Source organism: Sinocyclocheilus anshuiensis, unplaced genomic scaffold, assembly GCF_001515605.1.
Source record: "Sinocyclocheilus anshuiensis isolate Anshui unplaced genomic scaffold, SAMN03320099.WGS_v1.1 scaffold29, whole genome shotgun sequence".
NCBI lineage: Eukaryota > Metazoa > Chordata > Actinopteri > Cypriniformes > Cyprinidae > Sinocyclocheilus > Sinocyclocheilus anshuiensis.
The window spans coordinates 272,311-284,927 of NW_015539835.1; the positions used below are offsets into that span (position 1 = coordinate 272,311).

General features: G+C 35.5%; 2 protein-coding genes across 3 annotated transcripts in view; one reads left to right on the forward strand and one right to left on the reverse strand.

Moving 5' to 3' along the window:
- LOC107684379 (protein prune homolog 2-like) lies at positions 1-6,908 on the forward strand. 2 transcript variants are annotated; one of them, XM_016480632.1, is made up of 12 exons: positions 1-104; positions 1,163-1,185; positions 1,663-1,739; positions 2,023-2,223; positions 2,302-2,478; positions 3,919-4,021; positions 4,173-4,304; positions 4,411-4,497; positions 5,283-5,381; positions 5,843-5,881; positions 5,993-6,037; positions 6,671-6,908. In XM_016480632.1, exons 3-12 carry the CDS (start codon positions 1,685-1,687, stop codon positions 6,696-6,698), a joined length of 966 nt encoding a protein of 321 aa, XP_016336118.1. In that variant the 5' UTR covers positions 1-104; positions 1,163-1,185; positions 1,663-1,684; the 3' UTR covers positions 6,699-6,908. The 2 variants fall into 2 exon arrangements, with proteins under 2 accessions (XP_016336118.1, XP_016336117.1); XM_016480631.1 differs by lacking the exon at positions 1,163-1,185.
- A 4,034-nt stretch (positions 6,909-10,942) lies between these two features.
- The window catches only part of LOC107684380 (proprotein convertase subtilisin/kexin type 5-like), a 43,695-nt gene continuing 42,020 nt past the window's right edge, over positions 10,943-12,617 (reverse strand). Inside the window, exon 37 of the mRNA XM_016480633.1 lies at positions 10,943-11,469. Within this exon, the coding sequence (XP_016336119.1) occupies positions 10,991-11,469 (479 nt within the window). The 3' untranslated portion in view covers positions 10,943-10,990. The remainder of the gene's footprint in view (positions 11,470-12,617) is intronic.

The following is a 12,617-nucleotide window of genomic DNA, read 5'->3' on the forward strand; positions in this document are numbered from 1 at the left end:
GCAGTGGGTGAGCCGAGCATCCCTGACGCTGAGAGATACATACAGGCACACATCCATGATCTGAAACCCAGGGCAGGAGAAAGAACTGTGCCTCAGCCGTGGTGGTGAGTGCACTAAGGGTAATTTTTTCAGGGGATGAAGGAAGCATGTTTTTATCTGAAACCCTGAGCATTGAGATGGGACGGGAAAAGGGAGGGATTGTTGTTTGTGATGCATCTTAGTATTTGGTAGCGGAAGAGGTTTAGCATCAGCATCCTTTATGATGCAAGACATGGGCAGCTGCTTTTGTTTGCATATGAATCATAAATGAGTGTTTGTCATGTTGAATACAAGCAAGCACGTTTAATAAGGTTTCAGCCTTTATGCACATGCAGCTGACCTACTTTGGTCATTATTCAAATTCATGGCTCTGCATGTACAGCTCATTTATTTGCCTATGTGTGTGCGATTGCATGTTTGTAAATGCGAATGTGTGTGGACACTGAGGCGGAAGAGTGATTCACAAAGAAGAGGGGAGAGAGAGCAGAAAAGAAGGGGTTGATGATGATGATGACATAATGCCCGCCCACTTTTCCTGTTTCCTGCTGTGGAGGATGGATGGATGGATGGATGGATTAATCCAACGTCTTGATGGAGGAAGAGAACAACAGACCTATCCACTTTCACCCTCACCCACTCTCTTCCTCTCTCTCAACACACATTCTCTGTTTGAGAACTAGCAACCATCTGGCAGCTTATTGTAGACACTCCTGCGAGACAGGCTTCCCTTCTCTCGTGGCTCTGTGTATATGTAAATTCACACATGATTTCACACTGCTTCTAAATTTCAAACAGGGATGGTAAAGGAATGGTATAGATAGATTGTTAGCGCAAATAAGATTATGCAGACTACATTTTCTGTTCAGTCAGTTTGTTGCATATTGCAGAGGCAGCAATGCAAGACTGATATTACAACATACTGAAGAACTGCAAAATTTCCGGATTCACGGTATTAAGCGCATCTACTACTTGAAACTCATTTAAAACAGCTTGTTGTCTGTGAGTCCCTGTGTTGTAGCACAACTTTTAGCAAGCGTGTGTTAAATCTGTAAAACCTGTAAAGTACAGCTGGATAGTTTATTATTATTATTGCTGATTCATTTTTTGTTTTGTTTTTGTAAAGGACATTTGACTGGAAGTATATAGGTGAAAGTACTCCAAATATATTATTATTATTGCTGTTGTTGTTATTTTAAAAATGTTTATTGTTTGTAAAACACATTTAATTTGAAAGTACTCCATAATTATTTATTATTATTATTTTTATTGCTGTTGTTGTTATTTTTTTTAAATGTATTGTTTGTAAAGCACATTTAATTTGAAAGTACTTATTATTACTATTATTATTATTATTGCTGTTGCTACTGTTTTTTCTAAAAAATGTATTGTGAAGCACATTTAACTGGAAGTATATGTGAAAGTGCTCCATAATTTATTATTATACTAAATGGTTACTGATTTATTTTGAATTTTTATTTTTTTGTAAAGCACACATTTGACTAGAAGTCTATGTCTATGTGATATAATTTATTATTATTATTATTATGTTCCCTGTTATGTCTGACAGAAAGATTTGAGTGCAGTGATAATAACATCTAGTGGTTATGCGTGTGTATCTCATAGTTCCCCTTCTGGCAATGTGGGAATGGACCAGACTCATGAACGCAAGATGAGTTTTGAGGGGGCAGAGGGTAGACCAGGTGAGACTGACAAACACTGACACTTCTAGAATATGCCTCAGGATATCAAAAGAAGACTGATGCCCTTTACAAACACTGCTGCAAATTCAGAATCAGAGGTCTAAAATATCATTCTCTTCTTCTACACAGTCTTGTTAGGCTTAATGATTTACTCAAGCAGGACACATTCCTGAATCCTTGGCAGTCTATAGGAGCAATATTCAAATGAACCAGTCTGAAATAATATGATGAACAGATGGATCATTTGATAAATGTTTATTGATCGTCTGTTGATTTCCACTAGCTCCACCCACTTCCCTGCCCCTGCAGGGCCAAGGGGGCGTGGCATCTCAGAGGAAGAAGCTGTCGGCTCCTCCTATAAGTCTATCATTGGACCAAAGTGAGGATGACCTGTTCGACACACCAGATGACCTCGATATCAATGTGGATGATCTGGACACCCCTGATGAAGCGGACTATACTGACCATGAGATTGACTGGGAAGGTAGGACATAAAAACTTGTAAATAATTGTTTAATATTAAAAAGAGATTACCAATATCTTGACACACAATATTGTTCAGAACCTCAAGCATCCCAGAGAGATTCTGCAAAAGAAGCAGTTGAGCCCATTCCCACATACAGTGCTCAGGAGGAGCGGCAGGATTCCAAACTTTGGAGAACCGTCATCATTGGAGAGCAAGAGCACCGCATCAACATGAAGAGTATTGAACCTTACCAAAAAGTCATATCCCACGGAGGTAAAGTAATATTTCAAAGACAATGTAAAATAATATTTTGGGTTAAATAAACTAAAGAGACTAGTGATTAGCATAGAGATTCTTTTCTTAGTGTGCAAAGACAAATGACAAATGTGTGTACTGTATGTCCTTACAATGTAAGTCTATGGGCAACAACAATGGAGTATTTAAAAGTAAATATGTGAAGCTTTTATTTTTGTTGAAGGACTTGCATGTATAAACTGTTTGATATTTGAGCGGTGATGCTTAAATCAGTGGTGTCCAAACTCGGGCCACTGTCCTGCAGAGTTTAGCTTCAACTTGCCTCAGCACACCTGCTTGGAGGTTTCTAGTATGCCTAGTAAGACCTTGATTAGCTGTTCACGTGTGTTTAATTGGGGTTGAAGCTAAACTTTGCAGGACAGTCAGTGGCCCTCTAAGAGCAGGACTGGACACCCCATGGCCTAAATCATCAATTTGAGGATTAATAGCACAGAAAAAATCAGTAAATCAGTGTTGTTTAAAAGTTTAAAAGTAATGTTTAAAGGTTATGGTTAAGTGGTTATACCTTCAGCATTTGCATCTATTTGTGGTCCTGTACACTTGCCCGATATGTTTTCATTGTAAGTGCATTATTGTATGTGGTTTTAGCACTTCAGCATACTTTAAAAAAAGAAAAAAAGAGTACTTATTATGAAAAAACAACATACTTACAATAACAATATACCATATGAAAGAATACACTTAAGTGCGAACTGAATGTAATGTTTTCATTCACTTAATTGGATGTTATTTATAATGAAATGAAAATGTATTATAGTTTCAATATATGTGAAATGCAATTAGTTGACCTTAAGAGTGATTTTTTGACCTTCTTAAGTAGGACTTAAGCACATCTTTATATGAAACTTTGTATTGCTAACACTTCTTGTGTTATTGTCCGCTTGATAAATTGCTTGTATTCCTCATTTGTGAGTCGCTTTAGATAAAAGCATTTTGTAAATGAATATCTATTAAAACATGTATGTCGTGTATTTAAAACTATTTGTAATTACACATTTGTAATGATGAAGTTGCAATTTAGTACATTTAAATATATTAACTTTAAACATGACACACTTACAGTCATAATCAAGTACTCAACTTGTGTGCTGATATAGTAGACACATCAAAATAAGTGTTAAGAAACAGAGTCATGAAAGTGTACTCTCTTTAAGAACATTAAAGTACTCTTTAAGTACTTTTATTTCATTAATATTATCTTAACTACATGTACAGTTTAAAAAAAATATACCATTAAGATTTAAAGGACACCAAAAGTGCACATTTAAGTTAAGTGCACTTCGTTTTCACAACAGTAACCAGGATTCTGCCTTTAAATTGTGTTAAGCAATGAATATGATGAAACTGCTGCGACTGTTTGCAGGGAACCTTCAAAACTGTTATTTTCTTCACCCACAGGCTACTATGGCAATGGTGCAAATGCTATCATTGTGTTTGCTGCATGCTTCCTCCCTGACAGTGACAGAGAGGACTATCACGAGATCATGGAGAACCTGTTCTTGTGAGTTCAGCCAGATATTACATGATTTTTTGGGGCAGTCAGTTGACTTGATGTCAAATTATTACATGAGGCTTGTTAATCCTGACATCAAATAGAATAATATCATCTGTATAGAGAATAAATCACTAAATGAATGTGAATTACTCCTCAGGTATGTTATCAGTACACTAGAGCTCATGGTAGCAGAGGACTACATGATTGTGTACCTGAATGGAGCCACTCCACATCGGAGGATGCCTGGCCTAAACTGGCTCAAGAGATGCTATCAGATGATTGATAGGAGGTATACAGTATGTTATTTACCTGCTAAATATATTGTCTGTGCAATACACAATATATACAGTATATTTAAAAAATGAAGACTAATGTTGTTGTTTACACTTTTTCAGGCTCAGAAAGAACTTAAAATCTTTCATCATTGTTCACCCATCATGGTTTATTAGGACAATTCTAGCCATCACGAAACCGTTTATCAGGTACATAATAAAAATATATACACACATATATGTGACCCTGAACCACAAAACCAGTCTTAAGTCGCACGGGTATATTTGTAGCAATAGCCAAAAATACATTGTATGGGTCAAAATGATTTTTCTTTTATGCCAAAAATCATTAGAATATTAAGTAATGATCATGTTCCATGAAGATATTTTGTAAATTTCCTACCTTAAATATATCAAAACTTCATTTTTGATTAGTAATATGCATTGCTAAGGACTTCATTTGGACAACTTTAAAGGCGATTTTCTCAATATTTAGATTTTTTTGCACCCTCAGATTCCAGATTTTCAAATAATTGTATCTCGGCCATATATTGTCCTATCCTAACAAACCATACATCAATGGGAAGCTTATTTATTCAGCTTTTCATGATGTATAAATCTCAATTTCGAAAAATTGACACTTAAGACTTTATATATGTGTGTGTGTGTGTGTGTGTGTGTGTGTGTATGTATGTATGTGTGTAGTTATTTTTGATATATTATAGAAAATAGTAATAGTAATTGTTATATTGTTTCACAGTATTACTGTTTCTACTGTATATTTGATCAAATAAATGCAGCCTTAGTAAGCAAAAGTGACTTCTTTAAAAAAAAAAAATTATTGAATGATAGTGTAAATTATTACCTCATTCTATAATAATAAAAATAATAATAATATAAGTAGATGTGTGCACACTTTTGACTGTAACTGTACACAATATTGGTTTTGGAAACAAAAACCAACTAAATAAAACTGATTCATAAATGTTTTCCAGCTCAAAGTTCAGCAGTAAGATCAAGTATGTGAACAGCTTAGCAGAACTGAAGGAGCTCATCCCAATGGAGTACGTCCACATACCTGAGTGCATCATCAGGTGAGCCACATGTTTGACATATAAATGTATGGCAATCTATTTTGGGCACTGCTCTGTGCAATACAAGAGTAAACGGAGGAAGCATCAAGGCACTGATCAGCTGCTCACATGGATTGTGAGAATGAAACGATCGCTGAGGGCTGTAACTGATGAAGAGGCGTTTATGAAAATCTGTACTGGAGTTGTGACTCAATCATTTAAAACCTGTGAAGACACGTTTCTGTGGGAACAGACATTAAAACGCTGGGGTGAAGTGCAATGTTTATGATTTATATGCTTTACCAAGAGTTCTCAACCTTTTTTGTCTACTAAACCACTATAATCTAAAATATTTAAGTGAAGTATAAGTAAATATAATGATTGAATTTTATTGTTTTACATATTCTACATTTTTTATTAAATTTAAAGAATGTTTTTGAGCTAAAATATAATGAATACTGAGTTCATCTTTGCCTCTCTAGACTGGACGAGGAGTTACGGGAAGCGGCAGAGAGCTCTAAGTGAGTATTGTAGAAGATGTTTGAGACCTTTGACTCTTTTTCTTAATGTCATACTGTAATACAGTGCTCTGGCTATATGAACTTGTGTATCTTTTTCATTTCTTCATGAAGAATCAACAGCTTTCTCCAAGGAAGTGAGATTCCACAAGAATCGATGTAAGATTTCTTAATCATGTAGTGAATAGCCATTTCAGCATAATAATTGGTTTTTAAAGTCAACATGAAATCACAACAAACCATTTTTACATGTTCCTCATGCTACACGATTCAGCAGTGTATGTTATTTAAAAAAAAAAAATAATAATTTCCATTAAAAAATTAAAAAACAATATGTTTCTGCTGACATCATCAAGAAACAATGTTGACAATGAAAAATAATTGTTTACAATAATGCAAAAATTATGCTCTCAATGGTGAACTTGAGCCTCTATAATCCACAGCAAACTCAGTCAGTTCTTGCGCCGTTCTGCTATGGAATGACAATTTTTCCACAATCCAGTAAATTCTTAATGAATAAAATAAAGTCTGGCCCTAAATTGTTTTTTTTTAATAAATATATTAAAGGGATAGTTCACCCAAAAATGTTCTGTCATTAATTACTCACCCTCATGTCGTTCTCCAAGTGAAATAGGATATCCTGTTTCACTTGGAAATACTATGTGTTGTGAAACCTGTTTCATGTAGACTTTGAAGTATATTCAATTAATTTTCAGATTAAAAAAAAAAAAAAAAAACGAAATAATGACATAATTGTTAATAATAATTAACTTTTTAAAACATTTGTTTCAGAGCTCAACCCAATGCGAGCAGTTCATAAGAGCCGTTGGCTGTGGGTGAAAGATCAGTATGTCTTTAAAGGTTTTGAGTATTTCAAATTGTAATGATTGCACACAGATGTGGGTGCAATAATTGCATAAAATAAGAGAAAAGGGTATTTTTTATGCTTTGGTATCTCACAGTGCTGGGATGAATAGTGCAGCACCACATGTTCTTTAAAGGGTTAGTTCACCCAAAAATGAAAATTCTGTCATTAATTACTCACCCTCGTGTCGTTTCAAACTCGTAAGACCTTCGTTTATCTTCGGAACACAAGTTAAGATATTTTTGATGGAATCTGAGAGCTGTCTGACCCTGCATAGACAGCAACACAACTGAAATGTTCCCAAGTCCAGAAACGTAGCAAGGAGATCGGTAAAATAATCCATGTGACATCAGGGGTTCAACCGTAATTATACGAAGCTACGAGAATACTTTTTGTGCGCAAAAGAAAAAAAAATACAGACTTTATTCAACAATTTGTCTCCTCCGCTGCGTCACACGGATATGCTGTTTTCATTCAAATCAAAGCGCAAACATCGTAGGAAACAGATCCGTGTGACTCAGCTGACACAGAACAGCATACGTTGTTTACGTCCAGCGGATATTCTCCAAAATGGCACCAGGGTGATGCTTTATTTTTTTTTCTTTTGCGCACAAAAAGTATTCTCGTAGCTTCGTATAATTACAGTTGAACCCCTGATGTCACATGGATTATTTTACCGATCTCCTTGCTACGTTTCTGGACTTGGGAACATTTCAGTTGTATTGCTGTCTATGCAGGGTCAGACAGCTCTCAGATTCCATCAAAAATATCTTAACTTGTGTTCCAAAGATGAACGAAGGTCTTACGGGTTTGAAACGACATGAAAGTAAGTAATTAATGACAGAATTTCCATTTTTGGGTGAACTAACCCTTTAACACAAATCACCTCAAATGTAATAATTCTTCTCACAGAACAGTAGCTTAAACCAGTGCAATGCTTGAATCATTCTGTGTCTCTTATTGTCTTGTAAAAGTTTCTCTTGTTACTTGAATTATGCATGAGAGGCATTTTAGCAATAATATCATGTGCTTTTCCCCTTTAGGCTCATAATTTTCACAGTCAGGTATTTTTTCTAATTGGAGCATGTACAAAGGGCAAAATCCTGTCACTTCAGCTGCTCTGTATTAATATTAGTGCATGCAAGGTTAGTCTCAACACAAAGACAATGCATATAGCACCCTGTTAGCACTAATACTAACTCCCTACCCTCTCATGCTAAATTGATGACTTGGAGACACAGAAAATAGAGCACTAGTTAATTATTGCCATTGTCAGAAACAATATGAGTCAGGTTTAAATTTAAACAATGCCTCATTTCACTTTATATGTATCAGTTCACAATCAGCAGGGAGAAATCATTTATAGTTCTTAAACGTCAAGTGTGTTATGCTAAAATGCTTTCTCTATTACTTTAAGTCCAGGTTGACTTCCTGAACAATATAACATAAAGACTTTTGTGGCTCTTTCAAAATGTTGTTTCATAATTTGAACAGTCAAACATGTCTGGCTCAGCCAATCCCGTTTTAACAGTAGTGGATATTGCCACAACAGGCAGTTTAGAACATCTGTGAAACCCAGTGCTTGCTAATATAAACCAATATAGAGTTCAACAGTGCCTACTTAATTTTTCAGCAGCCTTGGTTACGGAAGTAATTCACCCATTCGTTTTTCCTATAGGGATTAAAAAAAAAAAACGTTGTTAAAGATGTATAAGCCATGAACCAAACCAACAAGGTTAATTTTGATTTGAAGCAAAAAAGTTGTACAGTACACACACACACACACGGGAGTAGGTTGGCTTGCATTTGCTTGCAAAATCATAGGTAATGTAGATTTTCATCAGGAATTCCACTGTTAAACATGATTAAAAAAATTCAAAAGTCAAAATAATGAAGGATTATGGCTTTAAAGGGATAGTTCACCCAAAAATGAAAATTTGATGTTTATCTGCTTACCCCCTGGGCATCCAAGATGTAGGTGACTTTGTTTCTTCAGTAGAACACAAACAAAGATTTTGAACTCAACAAAAACCAACAAAACCAAATTAAACCCTGCGGCTCGTGACGATACATTATGGCGGATCGCAGACTTATAAGTGCATTACCGCCACCTATCTCTCAAATAGACCATTGACACTCTATCTACAATCTCAATTAGGAGTGTCAATGGTCTATTTGAGAGATAGGTGGCTATGAACTATCCCTTTAACAAAAGCATTTACTGCATTGATCAACAACCTTGTAGCTCAAAGCAGGTCTGTCTTTAATGGTTTATAAATGTATTAAAAGTTATTAAAATCAATTCTTCAATGGAGAAAATTAATGTGATTTTTATTCTAAAACCCAACAGTTGCACTATATTACTTTTGACCCCCACCTTGCGGCATTGTGGCTGTGAGGTTTGGATAGGAAAGCACTGCACATTTTTCAGAAATGTAAATCGTTATTTTGGTAATTCTCTTTGGAGCCACTAGGGGCGCTGGCACGACACACTTCACCTTTAAGACTCATAAGCCATAGTGATGCATTAGTTGTTCTTGTGCTCACAGCACTAAAATCAGTCCAAGGTGTTTCAGAACTTTGATGTCTTTTTGAGTGTTTACCATGTATAAAGTTAAAAATAGTTGCCACAATCAAATATCTGTAAAATCCTAAGAGCATGCTGTTTCAGAGGGTTTCATGTTCATTGTGACTGCTCTGTCTTCAAACTCCTCTTGTGTCAGTGTGTGAGGGTGTGTATGTGTATAGGTTTGTATGTGTGTCTGTGATTGTCTGTTTATGTGTCTACATGCTGTTAGGTCTCCCAAGTTCTTCCTGCTAACAGGTTTGGGAACTAAAATAAAGGGACTTAAAAAGATTGCTGTAAAGCACAATATTCAAATTAAGTGTGCAAGTCTGTGTGAAGATATGAGAGACATTATGTGTGATTGTATCACTGCATGTGTCCCTGGTTGCTGATATCTGATCCTTTTAGACTGAAATGATATTGAATTCATATAAAATTCTATTATATTGATATAAATAGATGAACTTTGATCCAGAGGCCTTCTCCAGCAAAGCATATTGAGATTGAGATGTATGTCATATTGCAGAGTAAATCAATAAATTGAAATTATATCTGAACAGTTGTGTTACTGGTGCTATTTTATGTAATATTCTGACACTTATGACATTTCTTTCTAAAATCACTTATAAAATCACAATAAAACATTTATTTTTATTGATATTTAAATATATTTGATATCATAAATAAATGTACTAATTTAATTTCATTTTAAATGACAAAACTCCAAAACTGTACAGTATGTCCTGACACTGTCTTCCATATGGATAAAACAATGGATTTTTTCTTCTTTTTTCTTACAGGCAAGGTGTTTAATCACATTCAATTATAAGTATTTCCTCTGATATTCTTTTATTATTTGATTAGTAAACAATGCAAAGCATAATAAAATTTGGTTCAATACCAGTTTAATAGTTTGGTTTGGTATTATAAAAAAAATGGTATATACAGTATATATATATATACTATATATATATATATATATATATATATATACACTTTAAGACTTTGTGCAAGTTCCCTGCTCAAACACATGAAATAATGATTAACTGGAGTTTGCCTCAATCTAAATTATTGTTTAATAATAATAATAATAATTATATATATATATATATATATAATCAAACATGGGGGAAAAGTAAAATCTGGATTTGGATCAGTGAAATATCAACAATTGATACTGAAATTGTAAATTAACACATAACATTGATATACTTTTATTACAATTTACAGCTTACACACTTTCACAACAAAAAATGACCATGGCCTAAGTCCTAAATGGGAAATTTTTACTCAATTTGTACCTCTGGGCTCATTTGTTCTTCTGCTATTATCATGTATGTAAAAGTACTGCACAGGGACTGTTGACAATGCATACATGTCCAAAAAACACAGGTGAAACAAAACAAAAAAGTATTCATAAAAGCTGAAAGACGAAAGAGATCAAAAAAGACAAGCAGCTGAGAGAATTACTGAATAAAATCTTAAAACTACAATTTGTCATAGTCACTATATCATCATACACAATACATTAGTCACATTTCAGTTCAGAACTTTGCTGAACTCTCCAGACTTTTTTTTTTTAATTCTTTTTTTTTTTATTCTTTTTTTTTTTTTTTTTCATTCTAAGTGACAAATTTCAGTAACCCTGCAGAATACATTTTCATTTAAACAGCTGAAGATGTTATCGGTAGTTGTAGCTCTCATCGTCATATTCTAACTCATCCTCCTGCTCGTCACCCAGCTGCCCGTATCTGAATTTGCGATACACAGTCCCGTCCTGTCCCATGTACACAATATCTTCATCTTCATCCTCTTCATCGTCATCATCCCGTCTCCCCTTCTGATCACTGAGGTCCACCAGCTGTGACTCATGGAACCGTCCAGAACTAGAGCTTGCTTGACCACCGTAGGTGGAGGTGGATGATGATGTGCCTCTGTAGAAGCTGTCTCTGCCGCCACCATGGCCCAGTTTTTCATACCCGCCTGGGACAGCAGGCTCAGGCATGGGTCGTTTGGAAAGAGAACGCTTAATGAGGATGATTACAGCAATTATGGCGAAAACAAGCAGGATGGCAGTAGTGATGAAGAGTGGCAGGTTTCCTGTGTATTCTTCTTCCTCATGGTTATGGAAGGCAAAGTTAGTGCTAAGGACACACTCACCTTCAATAGAGATAAAAGTTTTTTTTTAATGCCTCACACAAAGAACAAAGACAGGACAACTATTGTTATGTTAGTATAAAAAGAACAGTTCACCCACAAATAAAAATCCAAGCCAGGCTCATTGGAAAAAAAACATGCAACTTTTTTGCGAAATATTATGATGCTTTTTGCAAGTTTTGCAACACATTCAAAGTCAAATGTCCAGTGATTGGCAGTAAAAGCACATTCAGTTTTATCCTAAACATATAAAAGTCAGTCCGGCAAAGTTTTATTATTTGGTTGCTGTATGTGTCACGGCAGTTCGGAAATGCAAATGTCAAGTGAGTGTTGCTAAAAAGTTAATGTTCTTGCAATTGAAAATAACATACTACCCACACTAAACACTACCATAAGCATAACTGATAGTTAAAAAACAAAGTGAGGGAAAAACATTTTTTCTGTAGCAACCATGCTATTTTAGCTTGCTTCTTCAAACCTTTGAGCTCTTTTATCATGACTCAAGGGACTGCAGTGCTGCACCGGGTGAGCTACTGAGCAAGTTTACTACGTCAGCAAAGCCATTCATATGGACCTTGTTATGTGGTGCATATTTCTAAATGTATTAGTTTACAAATTATGCACCATGGTAAAAGTGTTCTGAGGTCAGAACATTGCAAAGATTCGTGCAAAGGCCTTATTTTGCTTGTTTTATGGGGGCTTGGCTAAAAAGGCCAATAAGAGACTATTAACTACTATTCTTTGTTTTTAGTAAACAAATGTGGCAATAAAAATATCTACAAATTTATATAATTGATCCAAGATTAGGTAAAAACAAAGTGAAAAAGTGAAAGTGACGTGACATGTGGCCAAGTATGGTGACCCATACTCAGAATTAGTGCTCTGCATTTATCCCATCCAAAGTGCACACACACACACAGCAGTGAACACACACACACGGAGCAGTGGGCAACCATTTTTTTGCTGCGGCGCCCAGGGAGCAGTTGGGGGTTCGGTGCCTTGCTCAAGGTCACCTCAGTCGTGGTATTGAAGGTGGAAGAGAGCGCTGTACATTCACTCCACCCACCTACAATCCCTGCCGGTACGAGACTCGAACCCGCAACCTATGGGTTACGAGTCCGACTCTCTAACCATTAGGCCACGACTTCCCT